The 23380-nt window shown below is 36.7% G+C and overlaps 1 protein-coding gene across 1 annotated transcript; it reads right to left on the bottom strand.

Moving 5' to 3' along the window:
• Positions 1-20677: 20677 nt before the first annotated feature.
• LOC139902232 (cytochrome P450 76C1-like) lies at positions 20678-22405 on the bottom strand. The gene is made up of 2 exons (XM_071884877.1): positions 21479-22405; positions 20678-21301 (listed from the first exon to the last, which is right to left on the bottom strand). The coding sequence occupies exons 1-2, from the start codon at positions 22403-22405 to the stop codon at positions 20678-20680; spliced, it is 1551 nt and encodes a 516-aa protein (XP_071740978.1).
• Positions 22406-23380: the final 975 nt, after the last annotated feature.

Here is a 23380-nt window from a genome sequence, read left to right as displayed (position 1 = left end):
CTATTTTGTAAATCATTTATAAAACCTGCATGTATTCTCATCCCAAAAATATTAGATTTTAAAAGTGGGACTATAACTCACTTTCACAGATTTTTACTTCGTCGGGAAGTAAGACTTGGCCACTGTTGATTCACGAACCTATAACAATATATACATATATATTAAAGTATGTTCAAAATATATTTACAACACTTTTAATATATTTTGATGTTTTAAGTTTATTAAGTCAGCTGTCCTCGTTAGTAACCTATAACTAGTTGTCCACAGTTAGATGTACAGAAATAAATCGATAAATATTATCTTGAATCAATCCACGACCCAGTGTATACGTATCTCAGTATTGATCACAACTCAAACTATATATATTTTGGAATCAACCTCAACCCTGTATAGCTAACTCCAACATTCACATATAGAGTGTCTATGGTTGTTCCGAAATATATATAGATGTGTCGACATGATAGGTCGAAACATTGTATACGTGTCTATGGTATCTCAAGATTACATAATATACAATACAAGTTGATTAAGTTATGGTTGGAATAGATTTGTTACCAATTTTCACGTAGCTAAAATGAGAAAAATTATCCAATCTTGTTTTACCCATAACTTCTTCATTTTAAATCCGTTTTGAGTGAATCAAATTGCTATGATTTCATATTGAACTCTATTTTATGAATCTAAACAGAAAAAGTATAGGTTTAAAGTCGGAAAAATAAGTTACAAGTCATTTTTGTAAAGGTAGTCATTTCAGTCGAAAGAACGACGTCTAGATGACCATTTTAGAAAACATACTTCCACTTTGAGTTTAACCATAATTTTTGGATATAGTTTCATGTTCATAATAAAAATCATTTTCTCAGAATAACAACTTTTAAATCAAAGTTTATCATAGTTTTTAATTAACTAACCCAAAACAGCCCGCGGTGTTACTACGACGGCGTAAATCCGGTTTTACGGTGTTTTTCGTGTTTCCAGGTTTTAAATCATTAAGTTAGCATATCATATAGATATAGAACATGTGTTTAGTTGATTTTAAAAGTCAAGTTAGAAGGATTAACTTTTGTTTGCGAACAAGTTTCGAATTAACTAAACTATGTTCTAGTGATTACAAGTTTAAACCTTCGAATAAGATAGCTTTATATGTATGAATCGAATGATGTTATGAACATAATTACTACCTTAATTTCCTTGGATAAACCTACTGGAAAAGAGAAAAATGGATCTAGCTTCAATGGATCCTTGGATGGCTCGAAGTTCTTGAAGCAGAATCATGACACGAAAACAAGTTCAAGTAAGATCATCACTTGAAATAAGATTGTTATAGTTATAGAAATTGAACCAAAGTTTGAATATGATTATTACTTTGTATTAGAATGATAACCTACTGTAAGAAACAAAGATTTCTTGAGGTTGGATGATCACCTTACAAGATTGGAAGTGAGCTAGCAAACTTGAAAGTATTCTTGATTTTATGAAACTAGAACTTTTGGAATTTATGAAGAACACTTAGAACTTGAAGATAGAACTTGAGATAGATCAATTAGATGAAGAAAATTGAAGAATGAAAGTGTTTGTAGGTGTTTTTGGTCGTTGGTGTATGGATTAGATATAAAGGATATGTAATTTTGTTTTCATGTAAATAAGTCATGAATGATTACTCATATTTTTGTAATTTTATGAGATATTTCATGCGAGTTGCCAAATGATGGTTCCCACATGTGTTAGGTGACTCACATGGGCTGCTAAGAGCTGATCATTGGAGTGTATATACCAATAGTACATACATCTAAAAGCTGTGTATTGTACGAGTACGAATACGGGTGCATACGAGTAGAATTGTTGATGAAACTGAACGAGGATGTAATTGTAAGCATTTTTGTTAAGTAGAAGTATTTTGATAAGTGTATTGAAGTCTTTCAAAAGTGTATAAATACATATTAAAACACTACATGTATATACATTTTAACTGAGTCGTTAAGTCATCGTTAGTCGTTACATGTAAGTGTTGTTTTGAAACCTTTAGGTTAACGATCTTGTTAAATGTTGTTAACCCAATGTTTATAATATCAAATGAGATTTTAAATTATTATATTATCATGATATTATCATGTATGAATATCTCTTAATATGATATATATACATTAAATGTCTTTATAACGATAATCGTTACATATATGTCTCGTTTAAAAATCATTAAGTTAGTAGTCTTGTTTTTACATATGTAGTTCATTGTTAATATACTTTATGATATGTTTTCTTATCATAGTATCATGTTAACTATATATATATATATATATATCCATATATATGTCATCATATAGTTTTTACAAGTTTTAACGTTCGTGAATCACCGATCAACTTGGGTGGTCAATTGTCTATATGAAACATATTTCAATTAATCAAGTCTTAACAAGTTTGATTGCTTAACATGTTGGAAACATTTAATCATGTAAATATCAATCTCAATTAATATATATAAACATGGAAAAGTTCGGGTCACTACAGTACCTACCCGTTAAATAAATTTCGTCCCGAAATTTTAAGCTGTTGAAGGTGTTGACGAATCTTCTGGAAATAGATGCGGGTATTTCTTCTTCATCTGATCTTCACGCTCCCAGGTGAACTCGGGTCCTCTACGAGCATTCCATCGAACCTTAACAATTGGTATCTTGTTTTGCTTAAGTCTTTTAACCTCACGATCCATTATTTCGACGGGTTCTTCGATGAATTGAAGTTTTTCGTTGATTTGGATTTCATCTAACGGAATAGTGAGATCTTCTTTAGCAAAACATTTCTTTAAATTCGAGACGTGGAAAGTGTTATGTACAGCTGCGAGTTGTTGAGGTAACTCTAGTCGGTAAGCTACTGGTCCGACACGATCAATAATCTTGAATGGTCCAATATACCTTGGATTTAATTTCCCTCGTTTACCAAATCGAACAACGCCTTTCCAAGGTGCAACTTTAAGCATGACCATCTCTCCAATTTCAAATTCTATATCTTTTCTTTTAATGTCAGCGTAGCTCTTTTGTCGACTTTGGGCGGTTTTCAACCGTTGTTGAATTTGGATGATCTTCTCGGTAGTTTCTTGTATAATCTCCGGACCCGTAATCTGTCTATCCCCCACTTCACTCCAACAAATCGGAGACCTGCACTTTCTACCATAAAGTGCTTCAAACGGCGCCATCTCAATGCTTGAATGGTAGCTGTTGTTGTAGGAAAATTCTGCTAACGGTAGATGTCGATCCCAACTGTTTCCGAAATCAATAACACATGCTCGTAGCATGTCTTCAAGCGTTTGTATCGTCCTTTTGCTCTGCCCATCAGTTTGTGGATGATAGGCAGTACTCATGTCTAGACGAGTTCCTAATGCTTGCTGTAATGTCTGCCAGAATCTTGAAATAAATCTGCCATCCCTATCAGAGATAATAGAGATTGGTATTCCATGTCTGGAGATGACTTCCTTCAAATACAGTCGTGCTAACTTCTCCATCTTGTCATCTTCTCTTATTGGTAGGAAGTGTGCTGATTTGGTGAGACGATCAACTATTACCCAAATAGTATCAAAACCACTTGCAGTCCTTGGCAATTTAGTGATGAAATCCATGGTAATGTTTTCCCATTTCCATTCCGGGATTTCGGGTTGTTGAAGTAGACCTGATGGTTTCTGGTGCTCAACTTTGACCTTAGAACACGTCAAACATTCTCCTACGTATTTAGCAACATCGGCTTTCATACCCGGCCACCAAAAATGTTTCTTGAGATCCTTGTACATCTTCCCCGTTCCAGGATGTATTGAGTATCTGGTTTTATGAGCTTCTCTAAGTACCATTTCTCTCATATCTCCAAATTTTGGTACCCAAATCCTTTCAGCCCTATACCGGGTTCCGTCTTCCCGAATATTAAGATGCTTCTCCGATCCTTTGGGTATTTCATCCTTTAAATTTCCCTCTTTTAAAACTCCTTGTTGCGCCTCCTTTATTTGAGTAGTAATGTTATTATGAATCATTATATTCATAGATTTTACTCGAATGGGTTCTCTGTCCTTCCTGCTCAAGGCATCGGATACCACATTTGCCTTCCCCGGGTGGTAACGAATCTCAAAGTCGTAATCATTCAATAATTCAATCCACCTACGCTGCCTCATATTCAGTTGTTTCTGATTAAATATGTGTTGAAGACTTTTGTGGTCGGTATATATAATACTTTTGACCCCATATAAGTAGTGCCTCCAAGTCTTTAATGCAAAAACAACCGCGCCTAATTCCAAATCATGCGTCGTATAATTTTGTTCGTGAATCTTCAATTGTCTAGACGCATAAGCAATCACCTTCGTTCGTTGCATTAATACACAACCGAGACCTTGCTTTGATGCATCACAATAAATCACAAAATCATCATTCCCTTCAGGCAATGACAATATAGGTGCCGTAGTTAGCTTTTTCTTCAATAACTGAAACGCTTTCTCTTGTTCATCATTCCATTCAAATTTCTTCCCTTTATGCGTTAATGCAGTCAAGGGTTTTGCTATTCTGGAAAAGTCTTGGATGAACCTTCTGTAGTAACCAGCTAGTCCTAAAAACTGGCGTATGTGTTTCGGAGTTTTCGGGGTTTCCCACTTTTCAACAGTTTCTATCTTTGCCGGATCCACCTTAATACCTTCTTTGTTCACTATGAGACCGAGGAATTGAACTTCTTCCAACCAAAATGCACACTTTGAAAACTTAGCGTACAATTCTTCCTTCCTCAATACTTCTAACACCTTTCTCAAATGTTCACCGTGTTCTTGGTCATTCTTTGAGTAAATAAGTATGTCATCAATGAAAACAATGACAAACTTGTCAAGGTATGGTCCACACACTCGGTTCATAAGGTCCATGAACACAGCTGGTGCATTAGTTAAACCAAACGGCATGACCATAAACTCGTAATGACCGTAACGTGTTCTGAAAGCAGTCTTTGGAATATCATCTTCTTTCACCCGCATTTGATGATACCCGGAACGTAAGTCAATCTTTGAATAAACAGACGAGCCTTGTAGTTGATCAAATAAGTCGTCGATTCTCGGTAGTGGGTAGCGGTTCTTGATGGTAAGTTTGTTCAACTCTCGGTAGTCGATACACAACCTGAATGTACCATCTTTCTTCTTGACAAACAAAACAGGAGCTCCCCACGGTGATGTGCTTGGTCGAATGAAACCACGCTCTAAAAGTTCTTGTAATTGGCTTTGCAGTTCCTTCATCTCGCTGGGTGCGAGTCTGTAAGGAGCACGAGCTATTGGTGCAGCTCCTGGTACAAGATCTATTTGAAATTCAACGGATCGATGTGGGGGTAATCCCGGTAATTCTTTCGGAAATACATCGGGAAATTCTTTTGCAATGGGAACATCATTGATGCTCTTTTTTCAGTTTGTACTTTCTCGACGTGTGCTAGAACAGCATAGCAACCTTTTCTTATTAGTTTTTGTGCCTTCAAATTACTAATAAGATGTAGCTTCGTGTTGCCCTTTTCTCCATACACCATTAAGGGTTTTCCTTTTTCTCGTATAATGCGAATTGCATTTTTGTAACAAACGATCTCCGCTTTCACTTCTTTCAACCAGTCCATACCGATTATCACATCAAAACTCCTTAACTCTACTGGTATCAAATCAATCTTAAATGTTTCGCTAACCAGTTTAATTATTCGATTTCGACATATATTATCTGCTGAAATTAATTTACCATTTGCTAATTCGAGTAAAAATTTACTATCCAAAGGCGTCAATGGACAACTTAATTTAGCACAAAAATCTCTACTCATATAGCTTCTATCCGCACCCGAATCAAATAAAACGTAAGCAGATTTATTGTCAATAAGAAACGTACCCGTAACAAGCTCCGGGTCTTCCTGTGCCTCTACCGCATTAATATTGAAAACTCTTCCACGGCCTTGTCCATTCGTGTTTTCCTGGTTCGGGCAATTTCTAATAATGTGGCCTGGTTTTCCACATTTATAACAAACTACATTGGCATAACTTGCTCTGACACTACTTGCTCCGCCATTACTCGTTCCGACACCATTTGTTCCTTTCGTTCTATTAACCCCTGGTCCGTAGACCTCACACTTCGCCGCGCTATGACCATTTCTTTTACACTTGTTGCAAAATTTGGTGCAGAACCCCGAGTGATTCTTTTCACACCTTTGGCATAGCTGCTTCTGATTGTTGTTGTTGTTGCGGTTATTATTGTTGTTGGGATGATTGTTGTAGTTGCTGTTGTTGTTGTTGTTGTTGGGCCGTTTGTTGTAGTTGCGATTGATGTTGCGATTATTGTTGTAATTGCTGTTGTTGTTGTATTGGTGATTCTTATCACCATTTTCCTCCCACTTTCTTTTGACTTGCTTCACATTGGCCTCTTCAGCAGTCTGTTCTTTAATTCTTTCTTCAATCTGGTTCACTAGTTTGTGAGCCATTCTACATGCCTGTTGTATGGAGGCGGGCTCGTGTGAACTTATATCTTCTTGGATTCTTTCCGGTAATCCTTTCACAAACGCGTCGATCTTCTCTTCCTCATCTTCGAATGCTCCCGGACACAATAGGCACAATTCTGTGAATCGTCTTTCGTACGTGGTAATATCAAATCCTTGGGTTTGTAACCCTCTAAGTTCTGTCTTGAGCTTATTGACCTCGGTTCTGGGACGGTACTTCTCGTTCATCAAGTGCTTGAATGCTGACCACGGTAGTGCGTACGCATCATCTTGTCCCACTTGCTCTAGATAGGTATTCCACCATGTTAACGCAGAACCTGTGAAGGTATGCGTAGCGTACTTCACTTTGTCCTCTTCAGTACACTTACTTATGGCAAACACCGATTCAACCTTCTCGGTCCACCGTTTCAATCCGATCGGTCCTTCGGTTCCATCAAATTCCAAAGGTTTGCAGGCAGTGAATTCTTTGTAGGTGCATCCTACACGATTTCCTGTACTGCTAGATCCAAGGTTATTGTTGGTATGTAGCGCAGCCTGTACTGCGGCTATGTTTGAAGCTAGAAAAGTACGGAATTCCTCTTCATTCATATTCACGGTGTGTCGAGTAGTCGGTGCCATTTCCTTCAAAATAGTTAAATGGAACAAGTTAATCATACAGAATATTAAGAGTAGTTAGTAATATTTCGTAGCATAATATGAACTCATTTATAAAAGCTTTTTCTTCATATTAGCGTTTTATAAGTTTAAATTCGGGTAGTACCTACCCGTTAAGTTCATACTTAGTAGCTAATATACAATTCAACTACTACAATTCTATATGAAAAACTGATTGTAATAATATTTCGCGTTCAAACTTTTATACAATATTTTACAAACTTACAATACCGCTTATTTTACATAAAGCATGAAATATATCACACAATAACTTTGATACAAGATAGTTGTGAAGACAATTCTAGCTAGTACACAAGTCGTTCGGCAAAGGCAATAAAGACACGTAATTCATACGTCCAGAAACAAGTCATGCATTCTGGTTTTACTAGGACTACTTCCCATCCTTGGTCTTGTGCAACATAACCGTTATGGCCGTTGATAAGACAGCGTGTTGTAACGTCATCAAAGGGACGAGGGTTACGTAATGTCCAACAGTCCCGTAATAATCTAAAAACCTCATTTCTTACCCCAATTACCGACTCCGTCACTTGTGGAAACGTTTTGTTTAATAGTTGTAGCCCGATGTTCTTGTTCTCACTTTGGTGAGAAGCGAACATTACTAATCCGTAAGCATAACATGCTTCTTTATGTTGCATGTTAGCCGCTTTTTCTAAATCACGAAGTCCAATATTCGGATATATTGAGTCAAAATAATTTCTTAACCCGTTGCGTAAAATAGCATTTGGGTTCCCCGCAATATATGCGTCAAAGTAAACACATCGTAACTTATGGGTTTCCCAATGTGATATCCCCCATCTTTCAAACGAAAGTCTCTTATAAACCAAGACATTCTTGGAACGTTCTTCGAATGTCTTACAAACTGATCTCGCCTTAAATAGTTGTGCCGAAGAATTCTGGCCGACTCTAGACAAGATTTCATCAATCATGTCTCCGGGTAGGTCTCTTAAAATATTGGGTTGTCTATCCATTTTATGTTTTTAAACTGTAAAATAGACAAGAGTTAGTTTCATAAAAAAAATACTTATTAATACAAGCAATTTTTACATATATCATAAAGCATAAGAACACTATATTACATATATTACACCACACGAATACAACTATCTTATTCCGACTCGCTCATTTCTTCTTCTTCGGTTTTGGTTCGTTTTGCCAAGTTTCTAGGGATATATGATGTTCCGCTAATACGAGCCGTCGTTGTCCACATTGGTTTAGAAAAACCTGGTGGTTTAGAGGTTCCCGGGTCATTGTTACAACTTAAGGACTTCGGGGGTTGACGATACATATAAAGTTCATCGGGGTTGAAATTAGATTTCTCTATTTTTATGCCCTTTCCCTTATTATTTTCTTTTGCCTTTTTAAATTCAGTTGGGGTAATTTCTATAACATCATCGGAATTCTCGTCGGAATCCGATTCATCGGAGAATTGGTAATCCTCCCAATATTTTGCTTCCTTGGCGGAAACACCATTGACCATAATTAACTTTGGTCGGTTGGTTGAGGATTTTCTTTTACTTAACCGTTTTATTATTTCCCCCACCGGTTCTATTTCTTCATCCGGTTCCGATTCTTCTTCCGGTTCCGATTCTTCTTCCGGTTCCGACTCTTCTTCCGGTTCCTCTTCGGGAACTTGTGAATCAGTCCACAAATCATTCCAATTTACATTTGACTCTTCATTATTATTAGGTGAGTCAATGGGACTTGTTCTAGAGGTAGACATCTATCACATAATATCAAACACGTTAAGAGATTAATATATCACATAATATTCATATGTTAAAAATATGTAGTTTCCAACAAAAATGTTAAGCAATCATTTTTAAAGAAAACACGGTCGAAGTCCAGACTCACTAATGCATCCTAACAAACTCGATAAGACACACTAATGCAAATTTTCTGGTTCTCTAAGACCAACGCTCTGATACCAACTGAAATGTCCCGTTCTTATTGATTAAAAACGTTCCATATTAATTGATTTCGTTGCGAGGTTTTGACCTCTATATGAGACGTTTTTCAATGACTGCATTCATTTTTAAAACAAATCATAACCTTTATTTCATAAATAAAGGTTTAGAAAGCTTTACGTAGATTATCAAATAATGATAATCTAAAATATTCTGTTTACACACGACCATTACATAATGGTTTACAATACAAATATGTTACATCGAAATCAGTTTCTTGAATGCAGTTTTTACACAATATCATACAAACATGGACTCCAAATCTTGTCCTTATTTTAGTATGCAACAGCGGAAGCTCTTAATATTCACCTGAGAATAAACATGCTTTAAACGTCAACAAAAATGTTGGTGAGTTATAGGTTTAACCTATATATATCAAATCGTAACAATAGATCACAAGATTTCATATTTCAATACACATCCCATACATAGAGATAAAAATCATTCATATGGTGAACACCTGGTAACCGACAATAACAAGATGCATATATAAGAATATCCCCATCATTCCGGGACACCCTTCGGATATGATATAAATTTCGAAGTACTAAAGCATCCGGTACTTTGGATGGGGTTTGTTAGGCCCAATAGATCTATCTTTAGGATTCGCGTCAATTAGGGTGTCTGTTCCCTAATTCTTAGATTACCAGACTTAATAAAAAGGGGCATATTCGATTTCGATAATTCAACCATAGAATGTAGTTTCACGTACTTGTGTCTATTTTGTAAATCATTTATAAAACCTGCATGTATTCTCATCCCAAAAATATTAGATTTTAAAAGTGGGACTATAACTCACTTTCACAGATTTTTACTTCGTCGGGAAGTAAGACTTGGCCACTGTTGATTCACGAACCTATAACAATATATACATATATATTAAAGTATGTTCAAAATATATTTACAACATTTTTAATATATTTTGATGTTTTAAGTTTATTAAGTCAGCTGTCCTCGTTAGTAACCTATAACTAGTTGTCCACAGTTAGATGTACAGAAATAAATCGATAAATATTATCTTGAATCAATCCACAACCCAGTGTATACGTATCTCAGTATTGATCACAACTCAAACTATATATATTTTGGAATCAACCTCAACCCTGTATAGCTAACTCCAACATTCACATATAGAGTGTCTATGGTTGTTCCGAAATATATATAGATGTGTCGACATGATAGGTCGAAACATTGTATACGTGTCTATGGTATCTCAAGATTACATAATATACAATACAAGTTGATTAAGTTATGGTTGGAATAGATTTGTTACCAATTTTCACGTAGCTAAAATGAGAAAAATTATCCAATCTTGTTTTACCCATAACTTCTTCATTTTAAATCCGTTTTGAGTGAATCAAATTGCTATGATTTCATATTGAACTCTATTTTATGAATCTAAACATAAAAAGTATAGGTTTATAGTCGGAAAAATAAGTTACAAGTCGTTTTTGTAAAGGTAGTCATTTCAGTCGAAAGAACGACGTCTAGATGACCATTTTAGAAAACATACTTCCACTTTGAGTTTAACCATAATTTTTGGATATAGTTTCATGTTCATAATAAAAATCATTTTCTCAGAATAACAACTTTTAAATCAAAGTTTATCATAGTTTTTAATTAACTAACCCAAAACAGCCCGCGGTGTTACTACGACGGCGTAAATCCGGTTTTACGGTGTTTTTCGTGTTTCCAGGTTTTAAATCATTAAGTTAGCATATCATACAGATATAGAACATGTGTTTAGTTGATTTTAAAAGTCAAGTTAGAAGGATTAACTTTTGTTTGCGAACAAGTTTAGAATTAACTAAACTATGTTCTAGTGATTACAAGTTTAAACCTTCGAATAAGATAGCTTTATATGTATGAATTGAATGATGTTATGAACATCATTACTACCTTAATTTCCTTGGATAAACCTACTGGAAAAGAGAAAAATGGATCTAGCTTCAATGGATCCTTGGATGGCTCGAAGTTCTTGAAGCAGAATCATGACACGAAAACAAGTTCAAGTAAGATCATCACTTGAAATAAGATTGTTATAGTTATAGAAATTGAACCAAAGTTTGAATATGATTATTACCTTGTATTAGAATGATAACCTACTATAAGAAACAAAGATTTCTTGAGGTTGGATGATCACCTTACAAGATTGGAAGTGAGCTAGCAAACTTGAAAGTATTCTTGATTTTATGAAACTAGAACTTTTGGAATTTATGAAGAACACTTAGAACTTGAAGATAGAACTTGAGAGAGATCAATTAGATGAAGAAAATTGAAGAATGAAAGTGTTTGTAGGTGTTTTTGGTCGTTGGTGTATGGATTAGATATAAAGGATATGTAATTTTGTTTTCATGTAAATAAGTCATGAATGATTACTCATATTTTTGTAATTTTATGAGATATTTCATGCTAGTTGCCAAATGATGGTTCCCACATGTGTTAGGTGACTCACATGGGCTGCTAAGAGCTGATCATTGGAGTGTATATACCAATAGTACATACATCTAAAAGCTGTGTATTGTACGAGTACGTATACGGGTGCATACGAGTAGAATTGTTGATGAAACTGAACGAGGATGTAATTGTAAGAATTTTTGTTAAGTAGAAGTATTTTGATAAGTGTATTGAAGTCTTTCAAAAGTGTATAAATACATATTAAAACACTACATGTATATACATTTTAACTGAGTCGTTAAGTCATCGTTAGTCGTTACATGTAAGTGTTGTTTTGAAACCTTTAGGTTAACGATCTTGTTAAATGTTGTTAACCCAATGTTTATAATATCAAATGAGATTTTAAATTATTATATTATCATGATATTATCATGTATGAATATCTCTTAATATGATATATATACATTAAATGTCTTTATAACGATAATCGTTACATATATGTCTCGTTTAAAAATCATTAAGTTAGTAGTCTTGTTTTTACATATGTAGTTCATTGTTAATATACTTTATGATATGTTTTCTTATCATAGTATCATGTTAACTATATATATATATATATATATCCATATATATGTCATCATATAGTTTTTACAAGTTTTAACGTTCGTGAATCACCGATCAACTTGGGTGGTCAATTGTCTATATGAAACATATTTCAATTAATCAAGTCTTAACAAGTTTGATTGCTTAACATGTTGGAAACATTTAATCATGTAAATATCAATCTCAATTAATATATATAAACATGGAAAAGTTCGGGTCACTACAGCAGGGTAGATGAACAGGCAGAGGGGGAGCAAAATAAAGATGTTGTTATTCCTACTGGTGATATTGCTACCTCTGCTACTGGTGTTGGTGCCACTGATTCTGTTACTGGTGGTGCTGATGCTGGTACTGTTGATTCTGCTGCTGCTGGTGTTACTGAGGAGTTGGCCACTACTACTGGTCCACCTGTTGTTACTGAGGAGATGGATACTGATACTACTGCTACTACTGTTCCTCCTCAAACTCTCAGTACCACTACTTCCACTACTGAGCATGATGTGGAAGATGTTATCATGGAAGAACCTCCTGTTCTTGAAAAGGTTATTGACAATATTGTCAAGGATGTTCTTCTTGATGAACCTGTCACCCAGCCAAGAGTGGACTCTGCATTAATGTCTGATGAGCCTGCTGATTCTTCTGATTCTTCTACTATGGAATGTCAAGTTCTTACAGAATCTGCAGTTCGTCATCCTATTGGTCCAATTTTGGTTGCTACTGAACCAACTGCTGAGATGGAGTTTGAAACCATTCAGCCGAATGCAGCTAATGTTATTGTCATTCCTGGTTCTGATTCTGGTATTGTTACAGCTGATGCTAGTGCTAGTGCTAGTGCTACGTTTCCATCTGATTCTGCTATGGATGCTGGTACTAGTGCTACTTTTCCTTCTGATACTGGTGCACAGGTTGCTGATGTTAAGGATGCGGGTACCTCTGCTGACACAACTACTGATTCGACTAAGGCTCCTGTTACTGAGGAAAAAAAGCCATATGTTGTGCAGGTACCAGATCCAGATGAAGTTGTTCCTAACTTCATTTTCAAAGGAGCTTCAATCTCTCCCAAGATTGCTATGCTGGTCGATCAGCTGACCATTGATCCCGAATCTGCAATAGTCTCAGCCAGCAGATTACCTCATGAAGAGATGGTTGAGCTATTATCTCAGCTTGATAGACCAGCTAGAGAAGAAATATATGAGAGGATAGCCCTGCTGGAGCAAATCAATGAACAGCCTTACTATCATGTTTTTGGTATGGCTCCAGCTGCTTCGCCATTTCCTGGTACATGGAGGCCTCTCAAGTTTGTCATCGATCCTACTACTGGTAAGTGTGTTATGCAAAATGTCCCTGATTAGCCAGTACCTTCTTCTTCCTCAGCTTCTTCCTCATCATCTTCTTCTGATGGGGATGCTGATGAAGGTACTGGTAAGGGCGAACCAGTCATTCATGATAACGTAACTGGTTCCAAAGACAAACCAGTGGATCTTATTGATGAAAATGCTGATAATAATGCTGACAAGGATATCAGTGGTTCTAAGCCTTCGGGCGAAGGTAAAAACGATGGTGATCATGGTGATGAGTCAGCTCCTGACCTTCCACCTCCACCACCCCACGGTGATACTCCTCTGTTAGCTGGTGCTGACCAACCTTCAACCTCTGCATACTTAAAGTTCAATGCAGATGAGGTTGCTGATATTTCCACCTTTGCTGTCTATAAGACACTGCAAAGGATCATACCAAATTTGGAGGAAACTATTCGCAGAGCTATTGTTGATAGTGTCTCTGCTGTTGTCAGATTTGCTGGAGAGGCTGTTACAACTCCTATTGATCTTAAACTCCAGCAGGTGTGTGCTTTTGCTGATGTGGCAGTCGAAGCAATCACAAAGCACCACGAAGATGAAGAGGAGCTTGAAAAGCGAATTATCTCTCACAATGAGTACTGTGAAAATATCACCCGACTCCAAGCTGATTTGGATGCTGCTAACCGCAGAAATACTTTCTTAAATGAGGAGAACAGGGTGTTACATGAGAGATTGGAATCGCAGGAAGCTCAAATGGCTAACATGATTCCTGCTGCAGCCTATGTTCAGATGGTTGAAAACATGCAACGAATGGCTGCTTTGCAAGGTGATGTTCGAGCCATCGTTGAACAAATGGCTATGGGTGTAGCCAGGAATGAAGTTAGATCCTCCAATCTTCTGCTAAGACAATTTGGTGTGGATCCTGGTGCCCATCTTACTCCAGAGGTTGCTGAGTGGAACAATTTTGCCTTCTCTGCTCCTCAGTCAGACAGTGATCTTGATGCTACTGTCTCCCCTACTATTCACCCTACTGCCCGTGCTGATGACAAAAAGATGGAGAAAAAGTCTAAAACGAAATCTAAAAAGAGAAAACAGTCTGAGGGGGAGCATGAACATGAAAAGGCTCCTAAACACCCCAGGAGAGATGGAGATGGTGATGGTGATGGTCAAGACACTGGCCCTAAGCCCAGCAACGCTCATACTGAAGCTGGTGGTGCACAGGCAACTGGTGGTACTCAACCCAGTGTGTCTGCCACACCAGTGGATGATATTGGTTCTGGCAGTAAGCCCAGTGATGTTTCTGATATGGCTGTAGCTGAAGCTTTTGTGCTGTCTCAATCTATTGAACGTAAAATGAAGAGGAAGTTAGAGAGACATCAAAAGCGACAGCAGGAACTAGATGATGCCTTCAATGCCAAGTTTGAGGCCTTTGCTGAACTTAAACGTCGTAAGATTATGCACAGAAGATGGATGAGTCCAAAAGCAATGGCAATCGATGATGACCTGACTGCCTTTGATAAACACAGAAAAGAGGCAAGAAAAAGAAATACCAAGTTCATGGTCAAATACGACAAACAGAGGGCAAAGCTGTATGCACAAAGAGCAGAAAGAATCAGGAACATGACTCCTGCTGAGATGAAGGATTACCTTGATTCTACTGAGTTAACTGGTGGAGTTAGAGCTGATATTTTCATGAAATGGGTTGATGCTATGTTAGAAGCCAGCTCTACTCCTCAACCAGCATCTGCTGCTCAGCCAGCTACACAACAAACACAGCCAACAGAAACAATCATCCTTGATGATGATGATGTTATTAGTCAGGGGCAGCATCTTGCTATTGTTCCTTACCTGCCTCCTATTCAACCAGTATCGACACAAGAACCATCAGCTGAACCCAGGCCTATTGACAAACACAGGGTGAAATCTGCTCCTAGGGACAATCAGCCCCTGAGGAAAGGACCCCTATTCGAGGCAGCTGATGAAGGTACTGAAGTGGTTGAGCCAGCTGATACTAATCAGTCAGCTGGCATTAAAGACACAGCAAGGAGTGCTGTGATAGAAGACCCAGCCAGAAGTGTACTGCTGGGTAGTACAAGTGTTGAAAACCCAACAAAGTCGGTTGAGCTGGGTGCTAAACAAGTAGGTGATGAAACGGTTGATCCTGCTGACTTCACAGTCTGGGGAAGAGACGGCCAAACATTTGTTCTATCTCCTCTTCCTCCCCAAATTCATGCTTACTTTGACAGAACACAGGATAACCGGGTCAATCAGCATCCAGTTAGTTCATCTGGAAGCTATGAATCATCTATGTATCCTCCATCTTCCCCAAGGGTTCATGACAAACATATCACTTGGGAAGATGACTCAGTAACCCATGGTGAGCCGAACATCAGAAAAATGAACCCAGATGAAAGAGAAGCCTACAGACTTCAGATCACTGTTCCAGAGCTGCTTGAACAAAGACAAATTGAGCTTAATGAAAGAATTCATCAAGTCAGGCTGCTGCATCATCCTCTTGATCAGCCACACTATATTGCTGCACTAACCCATGGCATTGACATTAGGGTGTACTTGAATAACAGTGGTCTCAGGCTCTCCACTACTGATGAAAGAATTCATTTTGAAGATGCTCTTCAGTTGGGTATGGATATAAGGGAGTATTGTGCTACCCTTAGTACTGAAGAGGGTAGAAAGATGGTTGAAGCAGTAAGATCCCTGAACATTTCTTATGATGATTATCTGTTGGGTTTAGCTGCTGAAAGGGAAGCCAGAGAAGCTGCTGATGCTAAACTTGCTGAACGATCAAGGCTTCAGGATATTGAAGACAGATTGGTTGCTGACAGAAAGCAACAGGCTGAGTCCCTCAAACTAGCCAGAGCCATTGTCAAAGAACAGGATAAGGTTTTTGATAAGATAGAAGCTGCTGAGAAAGTACCTACCACTGCTCCTGTAGTACCTGATCACAATATTGAGTTTCCTGATACTTATTATAAGAGCAGGTATGGTAATGTGATGAATAGAAGATCTAATCCCTGCAGAATTATCAAGGTAAACAGAGGGACAAAAAGGGCTTTCAATGTTGTCAGGGATAACAATGTTCAAGAAAGGATTAGTTTTGATGACTTAAGAACTCTTGGATTCAGTGAATGGATAGAAATCTTGGAGTATTTCATTGGTAAAGGTGAGAGTGCTATCAAGAGTGCTCTTAAGACTGAACTCCAACAGCTGTTCAAGAAGGCAACTAAGTTTGGGAATGCACCAGTAGTTGATGTTGATGAATTTCTTGCTCAAAAGCCTAAAGGGAAGCAACCTACTGGTGAAGGACCAACTGGGAGAAGCCGAATTGTTCTACCTCCTTTCATCCCTGTTTATCACCCTGCTGAATTACCTCTCCTGTTCCCTGAAGCCTGGAAGATTAAACAAGAGGAGCTATCTGATGAAGAAAGAGAAAGAGAAAGGGATAAAGATAGAAAGTCTCCTATGTGCTTAACTTGTATCTTTTGTAATTTACTTTTCATTACGAATTATCTTGTAATTATTGTATATATCTGATGTAATGAAAGTAAAGTGAGTTTATCTTCAAAATCATATCAAATTATAAGATATAGATAACTCAGCAAAAGATCCCAAAACAAACTTAAAGGGACGAATTTACTGTCTACTCTCACTAGGTCCCTAAGTGCTGGCTTTAGTGTTTTCTCTTCAAGTCATAGGTTTTGTCATCATCAAATAGGGGGAGATTGTTGAGTCCCCAAAATAATTAAGGATTTAATTATGACAAAACAATATTTATTTGCACTAAAGTGTTATGTGCAGCCAGCACAAGTTTGTCTATGTATAGTCAGCTAATATAGCTGTGTCGAGTGTTTAGTATGCTGCCTAGTCTATCAGCACAAGGTAGAAATGTATTCTTCGAATCAGCACAGGATGTGCACCCAGCAAATCAAGAATATCAAGTGACTCAGCATATGAAGGACCAGTAAGTCTGGATATCAGCATACAACACAAGACAGCCATGCTCCATTACAAGCATGATAAGTTTCCCTGAGTGGTCTACATCAAATGTACTATTCAACAGAAGTCGAAGACAAAGTTGAACAGAGAAGGACACGCGTCGGCGGCTGACAAGTGACCTTACAAGACCGCATGGGAATGCAGAAGTTTAACTTATGTGCAGACATAAGTTATCCGTTGTCAACACCTAGGGAACACAACATTCTATTTGTTTAGTCAAATAGTGGTGCCAAACCGAATTGGGGTGTTCCTGCAAATAGCTACTAAAGAGGAAAGAAAGGGAGCACGCCTCCTTACACAATTGTCCCCTCAAGTACAGACATCCTATGTACCAGTGGACAATAGATCAATTACACGGTTAATAGAACTACTATATATATTGTTGTATCCACTATTGTAAAAACTAGTGGTGTGGGTTTATCTGTTAGAGTCCAAACCGTGTAATAGCTTTAGTTTATCTCTTAGCTATAATCTAGGTAATCTGTATCAACCAACTATCATTTCCGCCAAGGATAGTTGTGATTCTTTCTGATTTAATCAATAAAGAATAACCGTTGAAAATTACTTGTGACTCTATCTTATTTACTACAGAATACTAAACGTGTTTAACTGACTAGTTAATTAAGAAAAGAATTGTATTCACCCCCCCTCTACAATACTCCTGTTGTTATTAAGGGACCAACAGATGGCTAGTACAGGGTGTTGGTGATCTGGAAGAAAATAAATGTAGAAAAAATTTGCAGTGGTGCGTGGTGGTGGTGGCATGTAGCCAATACGGTGGTTAAGTTTTTTTCGATGGCTGACGGTGGCGGTAGCAGGTGGCTGAAGATGGTAGAGAGGTGGCGGTGGTTGGAGTTATGGTGGTGGTTGTGGCAGGTGGTATATGAGTGGTGGTAGTAGGTTGTGTAATGCTGGTGGCGAAAAAGTAATTATTAAGTAGATGTTGTGAAAGGACAAAAGTACCCTTGTGAGCAAAGGTAAAAGTGGAACTGTTTACAGGGGTAATATGGAAAGTAAAAAGTTATGCTGTAGTGAAATTACATTACTGACCTCGTGAACAGTGATCTGCCCTCATCACAATTAGTATTATAGATACATATTATTATTATTATTATCATTATTATTATTATTATTATTATTATTGTACTCATTATTATTATTACTTGTTAATGTTATGACTATTACTATTACCATTTATTATTATTATTATTATTATTATTATTATTATTATTATTATTATTATTATTATTATTATTATTATTATTATTATTATTAAATACTAATATTATTATTTACTACTTCTATTATTGACATTACTAGTATTTTCATTACTATTATTTTTATGTACTATTATTATTACTGGTAGACGAGTAAGTTTTTGTATGTTTGTGTATGTATGCATGCATGTATGTTTGTTTGTACGTACGTATGAAATCGTATGTGTGTGCAAGTATGAGTGCTTTGTTATGTATGTACGGATGTTTATGTATGCTAGTTTGTATTTTATGTATGTATTTGTTTATTTGTAGGGGTGTATAATGTATGCATGTGTGTATGTTTTTTGGGCATAGGTGATCGGTGTCGAAGGGCCGGTCAAAAATAGCCTAATTACTCTACTTTAGATAGGGTAAGCAGGATTCGTTCCACGGGAAATAGTGGTTAATAGCAAGCAATTTCAGGATTAGCTTGTTTGTTTAACTAAAAACTATTCAAATTAATCAACTAGAATAAAGGTAAAAGACTTAAACTAAAACGCAATTGAGAAAATTGAAATGTAAACAATGAGATTAAAAGCTTTTATCCCTTCACAATTCCAATCTAACATGCATTCATTCAAACAAGTATTATGCTTATCAAGTATTGATCAAATCTCATAGACAAGATTTCTTAGGCTTATCAATTCTAACTATCTTGAGATTGAATTATGCAACCTAGACACTATGTCTTTATCCTTAATCTAATTAACACTAAGTTGGATCGAGAACACAATGTTAAATCACTATAATTCAACTTGCAATAATCACAATCAATAATACTTGCATTGATCAATAAACATTTGGTTTAATAATATCACAATTCAAAAGACATAAGTATTATAACATTACAAACCACATAAACTTGAATGAAAAGAACACATGTATCAATTGTTCATGGAAGGAATAAAGATAAGAAAACTAGCCAAGCATGTTGGTGATGATGATCATGGTTGCTTCTTGAAGTTGCATGATGAACACTCCTTGAAATCTAGCTTGAATCTTGATTTGATGATGATTGATGATGTGTTTTTGTGTGTTTGATGCTCTAAAAACTGATGGAAAAGCATATAAATTCGTAGCCTAGGGTTTTCATTATATAGGGGTGAAGTAGGGTAACCCCCAACCATTAAATCCCTCAAATTCGGCCTCAAATTTTATCCAAAAATAACTCCAGTCGCAAATTATGCTCACCGGGCGCAAATTACGCCCGGGCGCCAAATCCAGGCGCCTCCTTTTGCCCATTTTCCACCTGAGAAGAATTATGACCCATGCCAGGCGCCTACATGCGCCCACCAGCCGCCTCCTTGCGGCTGGGTTCCAGTTTTCGCATTTTTTTCTTGTTTTAACCCCCGTTTTCGCGTTTTCGTCCCAAATCGTTACTCGTTATAAAAACCTCATGAAATAGCTTTTTAAGCCTCAAATATACACATAAAATTCACCTCTTAACATCAATCATGATCGGCGTTTAAGACCCGATCAATAGGTGTATGTACGACTTGGTAGGCACTCACGTTTATGTATGTATGTATGTATGTATGTATGTATGTACGTACGTACGTACGTACGTATGTATGTATGTATGTATGTATGTATGTATGTATGTATGTATGTATGTATGTATGTGTGTGTGTGTATGTGTGTATGTGTGTATGTGCGTATGTGCGTATGTGCGTATATATGTATGTATGTATGTATGTATGTAAGTATGTATGTATGTATGTTTTTGCATGTATGTATGTATGTATGTATGTATGTATGTATGTATGTATGTATGTATGTAACTCTGATTTTAAGTGATTTGGCTAAATCCGCTCTTAGTAACTCTGGTTATACCTTTTTTAAAATTAAAAGAAAAATAATAAAGACAAAAATAGTAAATATCACTTCAAACTCACACGAAAGAAAATTACAATGTAAATGGGGTAGCTAGTACATATTGCTCTTGCTCGTGCTCTTATTCATGCTAGATAAAGAATTCGTTTGGAGTCAAGCTCACACACTAATTATAAAGGCTCGCGTCGGACAACCTTTGAGACGGAATAGCCAAGAGTGGTTTGCTTTTCCTTAGTGTAAAGCCCATCTTTTCTGAAAGGTCGGGTTCTTTGATACCCTTTGGCAAGCTCCAATCAAACGAGTGCAAGAGCGAAGCCAAGATGAGCGTTGTCATTTTTTCGGCTAATGGAATACCTGCACAGATTCTTCTTCCCGATCCAAATGGAAAAAACTTCAAATTATTTCCCTTGTAATCATATTTGTTTGTCAAGAACCTCTCGGGATTGAATTCCAAGGGATTGTCCCAGTATCGAGGATCTCGATGGATTGAATAAACATTCAAAAATACGCAACAACCCTTTGGGACGGTGTATCCACCTACTTCGCAATCCTTGCTTGGGGTTCGTGGCACTAGGAAAGGGACCATAGGGTGCAACCTATGCGTTTCTTTAATAGTTGCATCTAGGTATTCTAGTTTAGAGATATGGGATTCTTCTACTATGTTGTTTGCTCCTACAACTTGTGTTAATTCCTCTTGTACTAGTTTCATCACATTATGATTTTTTATTATTTCTGCCATTGCCCATTCTATAAGCGTCGCCGTTGTTTCTGTCCCTGCAAGCATAGTGTCCTGGAATCACAAAAGTCATTAGTATGATTTGGTTAATTCAAGGTTTTGGGTATGAATTGGTGAAAAATAAGTTAGAACAATAGTATTTCATATGTATTGCCATTGATAGAAGTTTTAGGTATATAAAAACATAAATTGTAAGATAGTTGTTTTGGTACGAAGATTGTATAATCTTACCAAAAGAAGTGCCTTTAAGTTGGTGATGCTAAGTGATACTTTTTCATTTTGGTCCATGAGATCTAATAATATTTGTAAGAAATCTTTCTTCCCTTCATGCCCATCTCCATCTTGTGATTTTTTTGAGTTATATTTGACCCGATCTTCAATAATGTTTGTTAAAATCTCATCCATTTTATCGTGAGTCTTCTTCATTTTGCGCTCGATACCTTGAAGATCAAACCGCGCAAGACTTGGAAAGATATCAGACAAATTTGGTAGTCCGATAGTATCAGTGATGTTTGAAGACACCATATGTAAATCTTTTAAAAGATGAATACCTTTTGCACCTTTAAGTGATGTATTTTCCCAAACCATGCTAGTCAAGACATTCATTTCGGTCAAGAAACTTATATCACTAATGTTTACTTCTTTACCAATGTTACCATAAACATTTTTGATAGTTTTTCTAATTTCATCCGCTCTGAAAGAACAGGACGCTTCGAGACTTTTGTTGCTTAAAAGCTCATGAACAAAAATCTTACGAAGGTTTCGCCAATTAGAGTTATAACTACAAAATGCTAAATCTTGACATCCATAAGATACAACAGTTCCAGCTATCGTAACATCTCGGTTTGAAAAGACCTTGTCTTGATCACGAACCACAACCTTTACTAATTCCGGTGCGTTTATCACCACGTAAAGCTTGGATCCCAAATGGAATTTGAAGATGGGACCGTAAGTGTAAGCCATGTCGACGATCTGTTTCTGAAAGTCGCCAGTTAGAAATGGAAGGTAGCCAATAATTGGCAACGAACGCGGACCTGGTGGCAATGACGATTTGGAGCTCGAAAGCGTCAACTTGTACAACCATAAAATAGTCAAAGTGACTATTAAAATGGTGGCAACTGCCATAGTGTTAAGCTCATTGCTGTTTAGTTGTACCATATTTGTAAATGATAGGATTAGAGTACAAACCAATGGCTTCATTTTACTTATATATAGTGATCCAGATGAAGCATGCATTCTAATACATTATTGTTAAGAAATATTATGAGTTTTAGAATAATCCAATGCGCCTGTCTTCCTAATAAAACAAAAGTATGTCAACCAATAAATCTATATACCAAACTAGCTATGGTTTTGGAAAAAGTCTCCGTCCGAATGAAAAATAGATTTGAACACTGGAACAAAAAAAAAAAAAGAACTAGAATAAACATGCGCCAGCACTGGCGGATCATAAGGGGGGCATGGGTGGGCCATGGTCCCCAAACAATCCATATATATTTCATAAATCTTGTACTTTGGTGGGTTGGTTTTTTGTGTAACCTTTATGTTATAAGGAGCTCAAGTTCGATTCCTTTTCTCATCATTTCTTTTGTTTTTCAACTGTTTTCATACATTTATATTATCACTTTTTTTTTTAACCTAGGTATCCAAACGGTCAACTTGACTAATCCCAGGGCGACTACTCGCTACGCGAGCAGCCCGGAGTCATTGCAGGCGAACTTCCGTGGCCATGAGTGGATAATTGTGGGTGCCTGGAATCGAACTCATGACCTCCACTATGGAAGGCTAGGGTCATAACCATTCAACCACCACACTCATGGTTTTATATTACCACTTATCATGCATCATTTTATACTACTAATTATCATGCGTCATGTATAATGTATGTGAAAAACCAAATATTTTCGTAGTAATATAGAATCAAATTTAATTTGATCATTAATCTTTGATCTCCAACGTAATATATATATATATTTTTAGTTTATATACGCTATCTATGTAGAAAGAGTGAAAGACCTTACAATGATCTCTCTCTTGCTCAATATTATATGTTTATCGCTTTATTGCGAGTCTTTATCCATAATTAAACAATATTAATAACATTTTCAACAATATATTATTGGCCTCTCCAAT

The sequence above is a fragment of the Rutidosis leptorrhynchoides genome, chromosome 3, assembly GCF_046630445.1.
Source record: "Rutidosis leptorrhynchoides isolate AG116_Rl617_1_P2 chromosome 3, CSIRO_AGI_Rlap_v1, whole genome shotgun sequence".
NCBI classification, from domain to species: domain Eukaryota; kingdom Viridiplantae; phylum Streptophyta; class Magnoliopsida; order Asterales; family Asteraceae; genus Rutidosis; species Rutidosis leptorrhynchoides.
This window is presented reverse-complemented; position numbering and strand designations above follow the sequence as displayed.